The sequence below is a fragment of the Lissotriton vulgaris genome, chromosome 6, assembly GCF_964263255.1.
Source record: "Lissotriton vulgaris chromosome 6, aLisVul1.2, whole genome shotgun sequence".
NCBI classification, from domain to species: domain Eukaryota; kingdom Metazoa; phylum Chordata; class Amphibia; order Caudata; family Salamandridae; genus Lissotriton; species Lissotriton vulgaris.
In genome coordinates, this window is record NC_141694.1 from 1,487,351,342 (window position 1) to 1,487,371,857 (window position 20,516).

The 20,516-nt window shown below is 49.5% G+C and overlaps 1 protein-coding gene across 1 annotated transcript in view; it reads left to right on the forward strand.

The window, feature by feature from the left end:
- The window catches only part of CCT4 (chaperonin containing TCP1 subunit 4), a 153,849-nt gene that overhangs the window by 18,528 nt on the left and 114,805 nt on the right, over window positions 1-20,516 (forward strand). Inside the window, exons 2-3 of the mRNA XM_086927640.1 lie at window positions 15,602-15,654; window positions 15,815-15,904. Of these exons, the coding sequence (XP_086783766.1) occupies window positions 15,602-15,654; window positions 15,815-15,904 (143 nt within the window). The remainder of the gene's footprint in view (window positions 1-15,601; window positions 15,655-15,814; window positions 15,905-20,516) is intronic.

The window sequence follows — 20,516 nt, forward strand, 5'->3', positions numbered from 1 at the left end:
TTTTCCTACTTGCATTTTTTTAAACATTTTATTTTGAAAGCAAAGAATCATCACTCTTGCTTTGAAGCTTCGGCAAATATTTGCATATAGTCAGAGCATTCTGGGAGCATTATACATATCTATTAACAACAAAAGAGCGCCAGTCAGACACAGGTAAAAACCTATATCTAATTAAACAAAAAGTGAAATCTACCTACATGTGAGTGGTCATAAATGATGTGGGAGGGAATGGAAAATTATTTATTTTCTAAAAGAACCCTCACTCACCCTAGAGGTGACATGCTTCATCATGGGGTTCGGTCACAGGGGGGGCTGACTATCCCCACCTGTGTGCTACCACGCCTGCAAGTGCAGCGGAGCTGGTATGTGTGTAGGAAGTGATCAGTGTAGGGGTGTGTGATAAAAGATCACAACTGTGCCTCAAAAAACTTTATTAGGGGATAGTTGTTCACATTAAAAACTGTGAGGTCACTGGACTTTTTTAATTTTCATCCAGGGCCTTAAAAAGTGAATTGGTCAACATGTTTCTGCTGGTAGTGCTATAGTCAGCTCAGCTTTCTTCAGGACCAGTTTATAAAAAAAGAGAGGAACAAATCCTACGGGGGACCAGACACGCTAAGTCCTGCCCTCACCGTTAGGAAATAACAAAAGAGAAGATTACTCTCCTCAGAATAACTCACGGTTATACCAGTCCATAGGACTCCTGCTAATCATCAGGTGGAGTTTCTGTGAATAAACAGATATTTCAATTCTTTTAACATACATCCCTCATGGAATATATGACCATTATGAAACATATACATTTTATTTTGTATTTTAAATTATCATCCTTGTTAATTTTCAGACAATTCAGGTTAGTAACCTTTACTCTTTCTTAAGAAAACTTTATAATCATAGGGAATCAAAATTTAGTTTCCTTATATCTACTGGTTTGGAAATTTTCGGTTCCAGCAGGATTCATACAGTCATTTTGTAAAAAGTTCATATAATCAGCATAACATTTTCAGAGTATAGGTCTCAAGATCCATTAATAGAGGTATTGTGGCCATCAGAAGTACAGAATTTAAAGTTTAGCTGTTTGTAGGGATAACATTACACTTACATTGCTTTATGGTGCAAAACGCTTCCTGGGCTCACAGGGTAGGGCACATTTTCACTCTCAGTCACACCTGTTTGAACCCAAAATATGAGCCATTCAATTGTAAGCTATGTTAAAAACGGCCATTTGAGTTTAGCGTTTCTATTTTTAAATTAGAGGTTAAGACCCAACTCGAGGTCGACTCTGCTTGTTGTCGCATTACTCACTTGCTGCTGGGAGGCTCGCCGCATTCACACCTATTCGGTTCTGCCCTGGGGCCCGGATCATGTTTCCTCGGCGTTCCAGGTCCGTTATTTATGCTTCCGTGTTTTTGGACGCCTGACGTAATACGTCATAAGCGTCAGAAGAACACGTGACTAACGGGCAGTGTTCCCACGAAGCCGCGCGGCTGGGCGCGCGCGCACCACCGTGCCCCGGAGCGCGCACTGCTGTGTCTGTGGCGCGCACATCCCCGAGAGCATTCATGCCGCCGCCGCTGCATTTAGCAAGTGCTCCCTCTTGCTAAATATCTTTTGTTTTCTAGAGTGTGGCTGTGGGGTTCATTGTGTTAATTGCAGAACCCGTCAGGAGCTGCGATTAAGCACAAATCTGCCCGCAACCACACTCGAGAAAACAAAAGAAATGCAGCACCAAACACAGCGTGTGCTTTTAGAATCACTTAAAAGCACACGCTGTGTTTGTAAGCTTGCTGCATTTCTTCTCTAAATAGAACTGGGCTGCGGTGTGAAAGTATGCCTTTTTTAAAGTGTTGTAATTTACAACACAAAAAAGCTACGCTCCCGTGGGAGGCCAGCAAAAGCAATCTGTTGCGCACAATGCACGAAAGCTTCCACAAAAGTATACGCCTCATGACACTTATTTCACCAAACTACCCTGAGGATAGGGTCAGCTCCATCGAGATATTTTGAGAATTACTTGGGAGAGAGGGATTGACATCATGGGAAGATGCTGGGGTCAGAACCCCGGGTGCCCTATTCCATGATGGTGCATTCATGCCAATATTAGACCAATTGCAGGCAGACTGTGATTTGTCAGTGGGACATTACTTGTTCCACAATAGGATGTTGGTGGAACTGGAACGGCAATTGCGCATCACCAACACAGAGCTGGCACAACATATGTAAGTACATACACTTCAAACCATGAGCGGCGGCTGCCGACTCATCACCTGGCTCACTAGGCCCTTAGCGCACACCACGCAGGACCCCTTACTGCCGACCCTCTGGAGCTGGGAAAGAGACATAGGTCAATAGGCTGACTCATAGGGAATGGGAGAGGCTTTCCAGTTTGCACGCACATTGTCACAAAATGCTAAATACCAATACATACAAAATGACATTCTACACAAAGCTTATCTCATGCCGACGAAGCTACATAGGGTGTTTGGATGAAGGCTCGTCTGGTGTACCCACTCCCTCCGCAAGATGGGCCTTTGCACAACACCCACCCAGGACTGTCCACAACAAGTCTCCCCCACCTCCCGATTCATACATGGGCCTGCACCCATCAGAAGTGCATGTGTTAGAAGTAAAGTGTGGGGGCAGGACAGTCAAATAAAACGGATTTGGGAGAGACACCAAGACAAGAGGCAGATGTTTCCAGAGCCCAGACTGTCATGTTTCCTCTCGTTGGGAATGTGTGAAGAAGCGTTGGGATTAATTGGGAAGGCTAACCCCTCCCACCTTAACTTATTGCAGTGTGTATACAGCGTTCTCAACAGTGTGCGTTGTGACAGGAGCCAAGGAATTGTCTTCTTGCAACACAACAATACGTCGAATATAAGAACAATGCAAGCCACACTGCCTCAAATAATTATGCAAGCACAGACAGACACATAACACACTCTGAGGCATTCACACGGAGAAACATCACACATAAACAAAGATAGAAATATGCATGCACATATGTAAACACTAAGCTACATAAACAGGAGTATATCACACGCACACATACAAGCTAGCACCCACCTGTACTGACACAGACACAAACAAATAACCAAACATGGATGCACACCACACACACAAAGAAATACATTGACTCAAAAAGTAACATACACTCATAGAAATACAAATGCACACAGGGACACAAACCCATAGCAAGACGCCCACACACTGGCGCAGCCACATGTACATGGGCACACACCATATACAAAGAAACACTCATAATAACACAGCCACACGTACACGGGCACACACTATACACAGACACTCTCCCACGCACATTCACATACACGTGCGCACTCAATGTTGGCAGTTATTCAAGTTAAACACAAGACCCAGTAAATTGAAGCAGATTATGCTTTTTGATTAAAAAAATGATGATGAAACAAAAAGTTTATGTTGGATAATGGTTGAACGGTAGGCCAATGGAAAATGAAGTACACACCACCCCTTGTCTGTATCTAATGCCCAGTGGTCTTCAGTCATTGTGGACGCAACAAAGGGACAGGTTATGGGCAGGACGAAGATCCCACATACGAGTGTCAAATGCGCTATTTGGAAGTGATGGTGTGGGTGCGCAATTAAAGTGTGTGTGGCGCAGTATTAGCTAAGCTCATTTGGTTCTGGAAATAGTGCTGACAAAAGAGCCCTTGTAAATGCATGCAGGGTCATCTTTACAGGGTTCCTTGTGTACACAGCTTCTCTCCTTAAGAGAACAGACATTCTTCCTTACAAATGGGGGTCAGTGGTTGGTGTGCAGTGAAAGGAGCGGCCTTCCTTCAGAGTGAAGCCAGGATGGCTGCACTCGGTTGTGTAAGGCAGCGCAGAAGAAACGAACCGTGTAAATAAGATGCATGCGTGGAACATGTTTAAAGGGTACCATTTGAAGAAGGGGGTTATCTCCTTAAGGGCAGTTCCCCTTAGCAAACAGAGCCCAGTGGTCAGGCCTTTCTTCAGAGTGGGTACGGGCTAGGGCCCTCAGTTGTGTAAAGCAGGGCTAAAGTAAGGAACTTTGTACATGTGTGCCAGGGATGTGTTTCCGGGGTACCCTTTGGACACGGAATCTCTCCTTAGGAATATGTCATTCTTTACCCAATAATATCTAGTTGTCGGTGCACAGTGAAAGGCGTGGCCTTCCTTCAGTGTGAGGCGCAGATGCTTGTGTAAAGCAATACTGAAGAAAGTGTTTACGTGGTTCCCTCTCTCCTTAAAGCAAACGTTTTTCGTTTTTGGGGTACATTCACCTCCCAACAGACTCCCACACATACAAATGCCTTGCAATACACCACACTCTTCTCCGTGGGCATACTTCAACAAGTGCTTCGAAGCGGCAGTCTGTCACAAGGTGGCCCATTGCCAGTGCTTAAATTGTCACTAAAGAGGTGCCAGGGCTCTTATTAGGCGGCAGATTTTTATAAAATGTTTGTTGTTTGCCTTCCTAATAAAGAGCATAGTATGTGACTCACAACTCATACATACATCCGCTTCCAGACGTGCCTTTTATGCACATCCATATGTACCCCCAATGGCCATATCTACCTGTCAGCACTCGCGTTTATTTTACTTTAAAAGGCAATTTCCCCCGTAATGCACATGTACCCAGCCAGCTGCAGTTCCTTATTGTTTGTAGGTTACCTACAGCAGCTTTGCTACTGATTAATTTGTAAGAAAACAGGCACCACTGCTTTTATCATATGGCAAGGTTTACACAAAAATGTTTTTCAGGAATAACTTGAATAAAATCGTTCAAATACGTTTTTTTATTTATTTACCACACCTGTCCTCTGCACAATACTGTAACATCACGTTACGTTTCCATTTTAAAACGCTACAACTTGCACTATAGCCTAAAGTCCCTGCAAATTGTAAGGCACCTTTCTGAATATCTCGCTTTTTATTCGTTACTTGTCCGTGAGGCCACCTTCTGCATTTGTTCACTACTAACTATATTTACCGTTTACACTTCACTCTCACATTATATGTGGAGTTTTATCTACCGCTAACTAGACCCGGAGGTATCAAACCGCTTTACTTAAGCACCAGTAGTATTAAATACACAAACAATCATTTTTGTTAGGCACAGGGAGATTGACTGATTTGCCCAAAAACACACATTCTTGAGCATCCCTGCGGAGACTCAAACACCGTTCCCCAGCTCCTACGTCTACCGCCATAACTGTGAGGCCACTTTCTGTCCACATTGTGCCTTTGTTCACTATGTCGGCTATTCATGGTTCCAGCGTATTTTTAACCTTTTTATGTATTTATAAATATGCTAAATAAGCGCATCAAGTGATATACAACTCGAATGCGCATTTGCAAAATTAAAGGCTGAATGGCAATTAAGAGCCCAGCCACAGTCTGCAAAGGGGAAAGGGCTTGAGGCAGCCGACGATGAATTGCACACTACGATCTGTTTTCTTCAGTTACGAGAGAGCAGTTATTTCTTAGAACCTTATTATTCAAGATAACTGAGGACTCATTGATTCCAGGCAGTCATCACATGCAGCAACCCAGAGATGCTGGCCTGTATATTAAGCTGCACAGCTCCTTTAAACTGATTGCACCCACACTTTTTTCTCCTTCATCGCTGCTAGAGCCCCTTATGTTGTGGACAACTCCTGCACAGCAACCTACTCCCATGTTTCTGTCCCCTGGTGTTGCCACCTTGCCTCGCACAGCGCACCAAACACTCCTCTTTGCACAAATTCCTTGCCCAGCCCTTCTTCCCAGACTGCGATCAATGAATGTTGTTTACTTTTCCATTATAAGTTTTAAAGTGGCCAATATGAAATCTAGCAAGGTTATTAACATAATCCATGATGGGTCTGCTGGCAGGAATTTGGAGGTATAAAAGGCCCTCTTCCTGCATGTACTGACATCACAACTTTGCCCTAACACTTTGGTGGATCCCTGCTGTTGGTTCTCCTCATCTAGTGGGTTATTTTCCATCTTCTCTACAACTGAATCTTAGGACTTCGTTGTATCTGCCTTCAGCTTTTTTCTTAGGAGTTTTTTTCTGGACGCACTGTCACGTTGTTCCAAGACTTTTCCTCAAGGAGGATCCTACAAGGGAGTAGCCAGCAAGTGTATAGATTCCTACTTTGCACCATAATCTGCGACTTTTCTGCTAGCATGTCACCCCACCCGAAGTCAGCGCCCGGTGCGAATGCACCGCCCTAGAGCCACCTTGCTCAAGGGTCCTGTGACCTCTGTGACAGAGTCACTGTCACTCTATGGTGCGCTGCTTCATAGGCCTGCCTGCAAGACTGGAGGTGAACTTCGGTATGGATTGTGGTTGACAGGCCTTTACGTTTAACCCATAGTTGCGACCATTAGGGTACGCATGATGGTGCAAAGACACCAGGGCTTCTAAGGTATAGCAAGGGAATATGCTCCCTCAGGAGAGTGGTCTGGTGGACTGGTCATGAAGGCTGAACCTGGTTCCCCAGTTCCAAACTTGGCAGCTTTGACCATAGTGCCACATCCTCTCCTCCACTGAACACCATACTGCTCCACTGAGAGACACTCGCACTGCCTTCAGCTACAGCCCAATTGTGGCCCGCTATAAACTTCTGGATGCAACACAATTCAAATTACGCATTAGACTAGAGTAATATGCTGCCTAAAAAAAGTTCCAAAATCATGGAGAAAGCAAATACTCATAAGGAATGCAAGTTTAAGTAAAGCATGTGAAATGTTAGCAGGAACAACATGGTTACCTTGACGCTTTTACATTAATTATTCAGATATCAGTGAGTGCTTTTGCCAGCGGCAGAGCAGAAGTGGACACTGTCCTTGTTTTCTCTGGGCAAGAAGGAAGAGACAGAGTCCTTTTCCTTCTCTACCCGGCCCGCCCCGAACTGTCATGAATGCCGAGCCGGATCTATGGGCCTTGGCTATTTCTGCCATCCTGAGACACATGTTTAAAATAAAAAATCTGGGGAATGGAATCTATCACGTTAAAGAAGTAGATTTACAGGAAGGCTGGTTGGGGCACTGCTAATTGATCTGTTAAATTCTGGCCTGCCTGCTCAGTGCTGTTCATGAATATTATATCTCTGACGCATAGCATTTTAAATTTGAAGGCACAGTTGAATGCTCTCATATGTTAGACAGTTTTAGCGTTTTAGTGTACCTCAATTGCAGTATTGTCAGAGGGGTGCTAGAATACGGAAGTAATGCATTTTAATGCGGTGATGCGGACACTAGCATTAAAATGTGTTCGTCAAAATCCTGATGCAGCCCTACCCTAACCCAGCCCTGAAACAGCGAAAAGCAAAATTATAATAACGTTATTATAATTTTATTTTTCCTGCTCAAAGAGAGCATTGTTTAAAGTTTTCATGTTAATCACAGTGCCCATCATGAGCTGAAATCAACATTAAAACCTGAACAAATGCACACAATTACCCTGCAGCCCAGCTCTATTAAGAAAAGAAATGCAGCAACATAGCTGCTAAGGTTTCAAATTGATATGTGGGACGGTTTCAAACCTGCCTTAAAACCGTTCACAAGTATCTGTATGTGAGGAAATGCAGTCTTTTCACATTTTTAAGCAAACGTTTGGAGTGATATTTAGTGCTGCGCCCACACGCTCGCCTGGTTACTGGCGCACACAGCCTAGGTTGCAGCGCACATAGACCTTACACTGCCGCACACAGAGGAAAAAAATTAGAGGGAACATTGCTAACGGGGATTAGTGTTCGAGTGCTTTTTAACTCGTACGCGAACGTGTTTTCTCAGTGAATGTGTTATTTCTGAGGGGCAACATTCAAATACCTCGTATGTGTTTTTAAAGCATTATACATAGCCTCATATTGCTAAACTTTGAAAACATGTATACACATTTATACTGAAACCACCGTCAGTACTGCAGGCCGAGCTTACAGCGCTTACTTTTAGTGCTCACCCTAATAATAAAGACTTTCCATTAATGAACCATAAATACAAGCTTGAACAGCATTTAACACATGGACACGAATATTACCTTCACTGCAGACATTGCCCTTTCCTGATCCATAAAATGATACTGTAAACAGGCAGCCAAAGGGTTTGTGCTGTAGGGGGTTGGGCCTACTTGTCCCAAGGACAAAATACACTTGAAAACTTGTTGCCCTTGACCCCAAACAATATGTCCCGGGAGTTGGGCTACAGGAATTCCACATCCTTGAAAGAGGTACGGCGATAGAGGGCAACCCTGGCTGGTACCTCGCCTGACTGTAAATTTGGAAGAAATAGCCCCTGCCACCCTAACCGAGGCCGTCAGTCCATATACAAGAGTCTCAAATAAGACCGGAAACAAGGTCCTAAGTTAAGCCGGGGCAATAACGCAAACAGGTAGACCCAGCTCAGTGAGTCGAAGGCCCTGTCAATATCCGCTAGGAGAAGTGCCGCCTGTGCCCCTGTATCCCGGACTGCCGTCACTGCCACATGGGCTCGGCGAATATTGTCTGGTTGCTCTGTGGGGCATGAACCTGGCTTGACCGGGTGGATGAGCCCCGCGATGTGGGGTAGGAGACGATTGGCCAACGCCTTAGCTAATATCTTGGCTTCTACATTTAGCAGAGATATGGGCCTGTACGATGCATGGTGCTCCGGGGGTCTGCCCGGCTTCTGGAACACTACCACCTCAGCATGTCTCCAGTCTGCGGGGAGGCGGCCTCTTTCCCTGGCCTCTTCCAGTGCCGCCCTGTAGTGTGTGCCTAACTGCAGTTGGTATTTCTTAAAAAATTCACTTGGAAACCCATTGGGTCCTGGAGCCTTTCCGGTGTTAAGTTCTCCCAGAGCCTGTCCCAATCTTCTGCCGTCAATGGGAGCTCGAGGCGCTCTCGCATATCTGTTACCGCATGCGGTGGCAGGTCTGCGATAAATTTATCTACCATATCCGCTGGTAGGCGCTCGCTCGGGGCATATTGAGTCGCATAATAGGTCGCAAAGCTTTCTGCCAGCGCCCTCGGGTCTACAATCAGGTCTCCGGCTGCATCTAGGATCCCTGGTACGGTCTGAGCCTGGAACGTGCCCTGGCAAAGCCGGTGCAGCATCGTTCCTCACTTATCTCCCCATTGATGAATTCTGCTGCGTGTCGCTAGCCACACCTGACGTGCCTCGTCTAAGAGCAGGGACACATATGATTGCTGTGCCAAGAGGAGTTGCACTCGGGCCCAAAACGTAGAATCGGAGACCGGCTACACCCATGGATCCCCCTCAAACTACCCATAGACCCCCCTCAAACTACCCATAGACCAATCTCCCCCCGGTAGGTCCCAAACAAGGGGAAGTGACCCGCCCCTCTGACTTCTCCCCCCCCCCACCCGCTTTTCAACCAATATCACAATTATCGTATACTGTAAGTTGCAGTGGCCCTGGCTTTCTCCCATAGCTTCGCCACCCTGACACCACAGGCACACCAGTTACAACGTAATCACATTTATGTCAAAGTCCCCTTTGCCTGCATGACTGGAAATCGAGGATCTACTACAGGATCTGATTCACCCCTTGAACCTCCCTTGTTCGTGCCCCCCTGGCAGTTTGCGACTGTGCCCCATTCTGTGAAGCTTCCGAGTCCAAGCCCGGTGGGGCATGCACCCTCGCTTTCACTGTCTCTTCTGTCTTCCGGAGTGTCAAAGAAGTGGGTGCGAAACTAGAAGAAGACCACTCTCAGGCGAGCCGGATAGAGCAGAGCATATGGGAGCTTGAGGTCTCGAAGACGTGCCTTTGCCGCCATAAATGACTGCCGCTGTTGTTGTACCAGTCGTGTGTAATCTGGAAAGATGAGGATTCGCTGGTTGTCGTAAAGGAGAGGTTCCTTCGCCCCTGCCTGCTGTAAAATGATATCGCGATCATGATAGTTCAATAATTTGGCAATGACCGGTCTGGGGCAGGCCCCCACGGGAGGCTTCTGGACCAGCGCCCTGTGTACCCGTTCTATCACAAAAAAGCAGGGAGTCCGGAGAGAGCCAGCTCTCCAGCCACTGAGCCAGGAATCTCTCAATGTTGCCCTTCTCGCAGCCCTCCGGGAGCCCAACAAAACGCAAGTTATTTTGCCGAGCCCGCCCTTCCGCATCCTCTGCCCGGAGTCCGAGATTCTTCTGGATGCTCTCCATGTTGACGACCTTGCGTTTCAGTCGCCACATCATCCTCCACTCCCGAAATTCTGGTTTCGGCTTCCGTGCTGCAGGCTACAGCATTGCGCAAGTCCTGGCCCAATAGGGTAACGTCTGCTCCTACAGCCCCTATGTTTGCGTCCAACGTATCCCTGGATTGGGTTATAACTGCTAATAGTGTTGCATTATCCGGCCCCGGGGCTGGAGGGCCCCCAGCTGCACCGACCCCCTCCATTTGGCTCCGTAAATTTATCAATTGGCCCATGCTTCGTGGCGCCCCCACCGATCCCACCTCTCGTCATCTTGGGCAGCAATCAGGAACCCTCCCTAGCAGTCCAGCCGTCCCGACCACCAGTATCGTCTCTTCGCCACTGCGGGGTGTCTGATGTGCGCGCAGACCCTCTCATTGCCCCCAGTCAAGCTCCAGCGAGAAAGGTCGGCCGTCCGGCTCCAAGGCTTGCTACCCTTCGCCACGATCGTCCGTCACAGGGGGCCCCGGCCTCCCCCCCAAGCCACCAGTAGGGTCCTAGTGTCGCTGGCCAGCGTGCTCCTGCACTGTTCACCACTCCCCGACCTCCTGTGACCCAGTCCGATGGTGGTCAGAGGCCAGTCGTTGTTGCTTCAGCGGGTTCCGCTCCAGTCACCAGTGCCACCCTCAGATGTCAGGCCCCAGATTGGACAGGCCCATATGTTGAGTAAATGCCCCTGGCCACTCTCACCCAGTCGTCCGCCAGGGGGCAGCAATGTTGCCATCAGGGTGAGCACTCTGCACCGCCCCGGATATCGCCGCGGCCCGGTCTGACCGCCGAAGGAGTACGTAGCTGGCCCAGTCGTCCTGCACAGCCGTAGCGATCCAATGTATGTTCCCTGGGGCAAGGGCAGTGCCCCCACTGCTGCCTCCTGAATATCGCCCTGCTAAGAGGCCTCTAGTCTGATGAGTTGCGCCTCTTCGAACATCACATACCGGGGCAGGGTCAGCTGGGCCTTCTTTTGCCAGCCTCCCCTCTACTGCGGGCTGCAGGGCCTAAGGCGCCCTCCGGATTGGCTCCAGCACACCCCCGGTTACCGGTTCGTCCCGATCTGACCGTCGGAACAGCTGCCACCTGCCCCTCCAAACGTGCAGCCCGCAGGGCTATCCAGCGCACCCCCAGGGGAACACCGCACACCTCCTTACTGTCTGCCCCTTAGGGCCGGCTGCAGCAAGGATAGTCCCAACAAAGTCCGGTGCCCGAGTCAGCTCTCCGCCAAAATCCAGTCCCCGGCTTCACTTCCCGGGCTAGGCCGCACCTCCTCTCCTCAGCCCAGGGCCGGTTCGTTGGCCTGTGTCCTCCGCGCCTCCCCGATATCAGCTGCTGCAGTAGGTCTGGCCGGAGCCTCCGGTCACCCGCGTCCGGCCGGAGCCTCCGGTCTACCGCGTCAGACCTGCCAGTCTAGGGATCAGCGCCACTCGCCCCTCGCAGTCTGCGCCACTGCTGCAGCCGCCGCCGGGACCCACGAAACTCGAGGTCCTCGGCTTCTCCTCACGGCGTAGGCCTCACTGCCCCGGGCCATGATCTCAGGCCCCCGGTTCACTATGCCGACCAGGATTGCGCACAGGGATCGCCACTGATGTCCGTCGCAGTATTCTCCCCTCTGGGGCACACTGGGGTGGGGAAGACAGGATATTTCGGCAGATAATCATCAGGCGGGACGGAGCTCCGTTAGGCTGCGTCCGCCATGATGGCTCTCTCGGCCACGCCCCCGGAAAATAAATATTTAATAGGAATTTTGCATAGGAATTTGTATTTGAAGACAATAATTTTGAGAAATCAAACGATTTATTTGTAGTTGTTGCTTAGTTTGACAAATTTTAGGTAAACAAATATAAGTTATAGGAAAACATACTCCTTAATGGATTATAAAATATGTATGGTCTTCAGCAAACCAAGAAAAGCGGTATTTTTAGGGCTCTGGCCTGCTGTACACTGCGCATGCAGTGTCGCGCAGCGGGAGTCCTTTTCCCGGCGTTTTGAAAATGGACCTAGAAATTCCTTGGAGCTTGTGCTTGTTATTTCGTAGGTCCATTTTCAATGGCCTTTCAGCGTGTGTTTTTAAAACAGAACACACAATAGGCCATGGGCGGTCGCGTAGCTCCGCCCATGGCCTATTGGTGTATGTTACGCGCACCAGAGTCCATATATCTTCAATTATCGCGGCCCTCAAGGCTGTGGTAATTAAAGACATATGCTGGCAGTGGCGCGCATGCGTGCACTACTCGCCATTTTTTTTTTTTTTTTTTACAATAACAATTCGTTCAGAAATACGAAATAGAAAATTAAAGCTGTGGGAGGAGAAGTACATGTACAGAGAAAATGGAAAACGGCAAAGATGATTACATAAAATGTGTTGTTGGGCCAACGATAATACAAATGGGAAAGTGGTCGGAAGCATGGAACACAACAATATGGCAAAAAAAAATTGTGCTTTGATAGAACAAGGACGAATAGGAGAAATTAGATGACGGCAGAGGAAGAGAAAAAGTTAGCATTGTAAAAGTAAATTCATCGAATACTCCTAACAGTATAAAACAGCGAATACACAGAGGAAATGGATCTATTGATCAGAAGACATTGCAAAAACTGTACGTTCGAGGAATGATCTGAGGGGGCAAACATTGGCGCACTTCTCTTTGATCGTAGAACTACTGCAAATTGGATCGGGACGAATTACCTGGCAGAACTGCGAAGAACATCCCGAATTGCGATGTGTTCAGGCGATATTACGAACTCTGTTTGGAAAGAGGCGGCTTCAGTTCCAAGAGTCGGAGCTGTTAGCGTGAGGGTCGCTGGGGGCTAGTACTGGCCATCCCACATATACAACGAATATTGTGAAGTAAATTCGGGAGTTCGGAGTCCATGGAAAGGTGAAAACCAGGAATAAACCCTAAATATCGTTTCGCACCGAACAGACCTTCTTGACCCAGAAATATGGACTGGATTCTCGCGTTATTGGGATGCGGCGAACTTCAGAAGTTGCAGACCCTTCTGTCAACTCAGAGTTCAGCGCATCTGGAAATACGGGGATATAGGAGAACGTATGCTACTCCAGACTCTGTCCATATTCGTAGATAAGTGATTGGTGTGCGGGGGCAGAACGGGAAGGGTTACAAAGAAAGTGGGCAGGAGAGGAGCATTGTGGCTTTGCATCTGGATCAGCGCATGTTCACCACCAGGTGGATGCAACATGGTAAGGTGGGGTGTTAAAGTGCGAATTCTGCCGTTTTAAACCCACCGCGACTATTTTATTTTCCTCCTGAATTCCTCAAGTCTTTAACCATGTGTAAGTCGTTGTCTGACTAGGAGTTTTCGGTTCCCGTGCCACCCTCTTCTCCTCTAGCCACTGGTGGGTTTCACAGCGCTTGGCCCACCTCGTGGGTTTCAAGCACTTTGGTGGGCAGTGAGAGCTCCATGCGGTGGGGGTTTGAGGAGTTGGTACCTATGGGTAAGAGAGAAGCTGTCACGGGTAGGCAGGGCGTAAAGCGGGTATTGGTGGACAGTGTGAGATGCAGTCAGTGATTGGTAGCATGAGACGCTGGCACTGGTGGGCACCGGGAGAAGCTTGCACCAGTGGACAGTGTAAGAAGTCTGGCCTTCACATTCTGAAGTCTCTCAAGCGCCCACAGGCTGTTTCATGGAAAGGCCTCGTGAAGGGAGTGAGCGCTTCTTCTGGCCCTGGGACCGCATGAGTGAGAGTGACCGCATGAGTGAGAGTGACTCAGCAGTGTGACTGTTCCAGAGAGCAGGGTATGCTTGTGCGCTTACACGGTGCACTGACACACAGGAGATAAAACAAAGAACAGCTGAACACGTGTCTTGGGAGCTCCATGGAGGCAGCCGGCCCTCTGTGAGGGGAGCAGCAAAGAGGGGACGCCCCAACCAATCAAGTGCAACTACTCACAACCTACTGTACGATTACAACACAGGCCAAATGGCAGAGCTAGGTCTTTTCGCATTACGTAGGGTGAGCAGTGCGTGAGCGTGTAGGGTGAGCAGTGCGTGAGCGTGTAGGGTGAGCAGTGCGTGAGCGTGGAGGGTGAGCAGTGCGTGAGCGTGGAGGGTGAGCAGTGCGTGAGCGTGGAGGGTGAGCAGTGCGTGAGCGTGGAGGGTGAGCAGTGCGTGAGCAGTGTGAGCGTGCAGGGTGAGCTGTGTGTGTGTGTTTGTGTGTGTGTGTGTGTGTGTGTAGGGTGAGCAGTGTGTGAGTAGAGGCAGTGTGAGTGTGCAGGGTACGAAAACTCGAAATAAGTCCACCACACACACATAAGACCACACACATAAGACCACACACTCGCTGGCAGTGCCCGCTTTCACCAGGCGCACACACACACACACACACACACCACCAGCCGGCAGTGCCCGCTTATACCAGGCACACACACCACCAGCCGGCAGTGCCCGCATTCACCAGGCACACACACACACACACACACCACCAGCCGGCAGTGCCCGCTTTCACCAGGCACACACACACACCACCAGCCGGCAGTGCCCGCTTTCACCAGGCATACACACACCACCAGCCGGCAGTGCCCGCTTTCACCAGACACCCCCACACACCACCAGCTGGCAGTGCCCGCTTTCACCAGGAGCACACACATCTCCAGCCGGCAGTGCACGCTTTCACCAGGTGCGCACACACCTCCAGCCATCAGTGCACACATCAATTAACGCATCCACAATTAACTATTGTAGCAATCTCAGTATGGTGCACTTTACTTTTAAACATATTCATCTAAAGCGCAGCATGCCACCATTGCTACAATTCCAATCCAACCCACATAATTTTACTACACACCACATGCATACACTCCATAACACATGACTAAAAGACATTGCCATTTACAATGCCATTAGCTCTAATAAATCAGAGACCTATTGCATTTCCAATGCTTGTTATACATGAAACCCTGTTTTACTAGAACAGGTTGTTGTTCATTACTTATAGCTGATGCTTTGCTGCCAGTTGCACGTGAATATTTACACTGTAGGTGGTAAATTCCATCTTGAACACACCACTGAGCGTGATGAGCTTTGTTTATGTAGATTGGGCAATTTCGCTTGGTATTTCAGAGCTAGCCGTAAGAAGTGCCTTACTTGTCTAATTCTGGAGATGGTGCCCGTCTGGCAAGTCTCCCTAAGACTTGTCTGGGTTTGGGGGATAGTGTCAGTACTTAAAGGGTGACACAGATGAGGTGGCAAGGAGTGTGTTTTAGTTGTACACCTTTCTCCTATCGTTACTGTGAAAGCAGGAATATGTACTAGGTGTATAAATATATTGAATAATTGATATCTTTGTTTGAGGAAGGAGGGCATTGCATCCTGCTCCTTTTCTCACATTTCCCGACTTGCGAAATTGGACAATTTTACAATTGCCTATATTTGCTTTACCTGATCTTTAAAATAATTTTGCTTCTTTTTCAGCTGTCGCTGATGCTATAAGAACTAGTCTTGGACCAAAAGGCATGGACAAAATGGTAAGAGAATCTTTGAGATATTACCCCTTTTCCATTATAATTGCCAAATGATGACGATCCTATTCAGAAAATGTTTGGATTAACATCTGTGATTCTAAAATTAGCGGTGTGTATCAAATTGTTTTACCCTTAAGCCTTTGTCTGAATTTTCTTTTGTAAGATTCAAGATGGGAAAGGAGATGTGACTATCACAAATGATGGAGCTACTATTCTGAAGCAGATGCAGGTCATGCACCCAGCAGCCAAAATGGTAAGAAGTCCTTCAGAGTTTTCACCAAATCCATTCAAATGGTATAAAAATGGATGGAGGGGAATGAAAGAAATTGGATTGTCTGCTTTGAAATCGATAGTAGCCAAGATACCCATACCAGAGATTTTAAGGAAAGTGGGCATCAAATGCAGTGGAACCTCCGCAAACTAGAACAAGCATTTACAATGCAATGGTTTCGCCTTTGGAAAAGTTAGAGCTATTGGCATTGTAAATGACAAAATTTGTGTTGGTTTTGAAAACAGATAAATAAATGGCATTGTCATTTACATTGCCATTAGCTTAATCTCTGCAGTAACTCTGCAGTCCCTAGCACTCCATAGCACTCCCTAGTCACTCTGCACTCCCTAGCACTCCCTAGCACTCCCTAGTCACTCTGCACTCCCTAGCCACTCTGCACTCCCTAGCGCTCCCTAGTCACTCTGCACTCCCTAGTCACTCTGCACTCCCTAGTCACTCTGCACTCCCTAGTCACTCTGCACTCCCTAGTCACTCTGCACTCCCTAGTCACTCTGCACTCCCTAGTCACTCTGCACTCCCTAGTCACTCTGCACTCCCTAGTCACTCTGCACTCCCTAGTCACTCTGCACTCCCTAGTCACTCTGCACTCCCTAGTCACTCTGCACTCCCTAGCACTCCCTAGTCACTCTGCACTCCCTAGTCACTCTGCACTCCCTAGCACTCCGCAGTCACTCTGCACTCCCTAGCACTCCGCAGTCACTCTGCACTCCCTAGCACTCCGCAGTCACTCTGCACTCCCTAGCACTCTGCAGTCACTCTGCACTCCCTAGCACTCTGCAGTCACTCTGCACTCCCTAGCACTCTGCAGTCACTCTGCACTCCCTAGCACTCTGCAGTCACTCTGCACTCCCTAGCACTCTGCAGTCACTCTGCACTCCCTAGCACTCTGCAGTCACTCTGCACTCCCTAGCACTCTGCAGTCACTCTGCACTCCCTAGCACTCTGCAGTCACTCTGCACTCCCTAGCACTCTGCAGTCACTCTGCACTCCCTAGCACTCTGCAGTCACTCTGCACTCCCTAGCACTCTGCAGTCACTCTGCACTCCCTAGCACTCTGCAGTCACTCTGCACTCCCTAGCACTCTACAGTCACTCTGCAGTCACTCTGCACTCCCTAGCACTCTGCAGTCACTCTGCACTCCCTAGCACTCTGCAGTCACTCTGCACTCCCTAGCACTCTGCAGTCACTCTGCACTCCCTAGCACTCTGCAGTCACTCTGCACTCCCTAGCACTCTGCAGTCACTCTGCACTCCCTAGCACTCTGCAGTCACTCTGCACTCCCTAGCACTCTGCAGTCACTCTGCAATCCCTAGCACTCCCTAACACTCTGCACTCCCTAGCACTCTGCAGTCACTCTACACTCCCTAGTCTCTCTACACTCCCTAGCACTCCGTAGCACTCTGCAGTCACTCTGCACTCCTTAGCACTCCCTAGCACTCTGCAGTCACTCTGCACTCCCTAGCACTCTGCAGTCACTCTGCACTCCCTAGCACTCTGCAGTCACTCTGCACTCCCTAGCTCCCCAAGTGTCTTACGTTAAATCCAGAGACAGAATTCTGGTAAGACAAAAAGTGTCCTTTAATCTCTGTTTTAAATTATTTTAAGGCTGATAGTTAAAACAATAAATAAATACATTCAAAATTAGTAAGACAAAACCAAGGGCTTCCAATAAGAGGCAGGTTGGTTTGAGGGAATCAGGCGATCTGCAATAGGGCTAAATGGCTGCAGTGCTAAAATATGTTGTAATGAAAAGTACCGAATTCCATCAATACAAAGGCAATTGTTTGAATCTAGACTGTACATGTATTTTAGCTGCTTATTCTGAAAATCTGGCGTATATATATATCTGACCTTCCTGGGTCTATATTGGACACCCCTGGCCTAAAGACAGATACTGACCCTGTATACTTGGTCGTTTCAGCATGTAGTCAGTATTGTACAACAGAGAAGTGTTTAAAAACATTCAAAACGCTCTTTAAAAGTCATTCTTCCGGACGCCAGGAGGGCCTCCTTACCTGTAGCTCCTTCCCGTAGAAGCGGACCATGGAGGCGTCGGCCACCAGCAGAGTCTCCACGGAGCGGGCTTCGGACACGAACCTCCGCCGACGGGCCGGTTCTGAGTGAGTCCCCGCCGTGGGCGCCCAGTCCTCCTCGGTGGCGCTGTCCACGGGACCTGGCGCGTGTATGTCCGCTCTTAGGGTGCCAATGTCTGGATCGGGGTGCCCCCCCAGGGCTGGGGCGCCCTCGTCGCCGGAGAAGGTGAGGCGCCAGGTGGTTCTCCATTCTCCCCGACCCCCACGCCCTCTCTGCCTGCCCAGGGCGCCTCCCCAACAGTGCCCCTGTCAGATGGTGCTTCCCGTGTGCAGCCGGTTGGATGAGGTACTCTTCACCGTCCACAACGAAGGATCCGCGGACCCCTTGGCACAAGCTGACCGCAGCCAGTGACTCTCTGCGCCCGTTGACGGTGCCCGAATAGAAGCACCCCCTGAGCCCGTCGCTGACCTCCCTGCTGCCAGCCGTGCCCCCGCCCCTCCCGTCCCGCAGGTACTCCACCCGCAGACCCGGCGCCAGGAAGCTGGCGTCAGGTGCCAGGCGCAGCACGAAGACCCTCCCAAAGGCAGAGAGGCGAAAGTACACCTGCCCCGGACTCCCCTGCACCCTGACTGGTACCGTGTACTGCTGCTGCTGCTGTGGGTGGCCCCGGGTGATACCCTGCACCTTCCGGTGCAGACGGCCAGTGGGCCCTGCCTGGGTGTTTGACACCAAAAGAAGCAAACCCGTCAACACCAAAGAGCCGCCGCGCGCCAGTGCCCGGTGCAGAGGGGCATAAGGTGCCATAGCGACACCGCAGGAGAAAGTGCAAAAGCAAGAGTTGGGGTATCTAACCTCCCCGCACTCTTGAACATCAAGGGGAAAGTGCAGAAAGTGTGCGCGTGCCAAATTTAAAAAAAACAAATAAATATATTAACTACCCTTGAACTAGACGCCAAAAGCAACACGACGAACAGAAAACTACAGTGCAGGCTGATTTGCTGCAGCCCAAGTTGTAAATAAATATAGAGTTTGCTCAAAGTCAAATATCGTACACTTAACCTGACCCTTTTTTCAATAAATACATTATATTTTAAAAGTGGGACAAATGCCGGCGCCCCCTTGCCTCTTAAAAAGTACGTTGTTGTCTCCAGAGGCTGCGCGTTTCCCAAAATCAAGTCAAAACAGGATCAGGAAAAAGAAGCGGAAACACCCCGTTAATAAATTATATTAAAAAACTATGATAACTTGAGCTGAGTGAGCCCGTCGTTGTGAGTGCCCTGCCTGCCTCCCAACCCTGCCCCTCGCCTGTGCCCAGTCCCCGCACACTGCCGGCCTCCGTATATATACACACGTTCTTCCCCCCTCTTTCCCTTTCACATAAGAGGTTTATTTTTGATCGCTATTCTCTGCGCGGCTCCCAGGCCCCCCTCGCGCCCTCCCTTCTTGGCTCCCGGGAGGAGGCTGGCTGGGTGGGAGGTAAGGGGAGAGAGCGAGGAAAAAAACTTTTCGAAGGAGATGTTTAAAGCCAATGAGACGGCAGGGGATCAAAGACCCTCCTTTTAAGTTGACAACTCCAAGATTTTTTTTTTCTCTTCTTTTTTTTTCGCTCTCTCCCCTTTAATATTAACTCTTTCTACCCCTCGCAGGTCTCGCGTTCGAAATGAGCTCTGGTTAGGTTGACTCGCTTCACAGCACTTGACTGTCTAGCGTTAGACGATGCAATGCATACCTTGGCACCGGGGACTGAACTCTTTATTACGCTCCAGCCCGGCCGGTCTCAGGACGCTCCTCCGCCCGCTCTCTGGTCTCCAGGGAGCAGCGGGGGGGCAGAGACGGCAGGCCGGGGGCTGGAGCACTCTTTCAGGTCCCTCGGCGAGGTTAGGTCAGTCTTCCCCGGGCCCGGCGGTGATCGCGGTGAATTCTCGGCTCCTCCAGTCGAGCGGGCCAATCCAGACACGGCAGAACGGGCGAGCCTCCAAAGCACCCGGGAGTCAGCCTATGGCAGTGCGGCTCCCGGGTCAAGCCTGCGATGACGCTCCTCGCCCTAGCCAATCACCACACGGCAACAGTGGTGACGCTGCGCCGCACGGGCCAATCCCGTCGCGGCGTTTGGTGAGGGGGCTCGGCTCTCCCGTCCAATCAGAGAGCAGCGGGCTCGTTTTCGGTCGCGTTGGTACCAGCAAGGTACGGGGCCCTTCGTCGGGGGTTTACTGATCCCGGGTCGCGGTGGTGAAGCTGCACACAGGTTATTTTAGTGCGCTCTGCTCGGGGAAGGCTCACAAACCTTCAGTCTGCACCAAACACGTGTCGATGGATTCGGGGGCGTTCCCGGCGTCGCGTGACGTCGGCAAAAGCCAAAGAATCTCGGGAACGCCCCCGTGTCTCCTCCGGCCATGACGGACGCCTCTCTGTTCCAATGGCTAGCCTCCATTTATGGAGCTAGCCAATGAAGCAGAGGGGCGTGTTCAAGTCACCCATACTAGAAACTACAGATTTCTCTGGAGGCGGAGCCTAACGGCTCCGTCCCCCAGCGAAACCT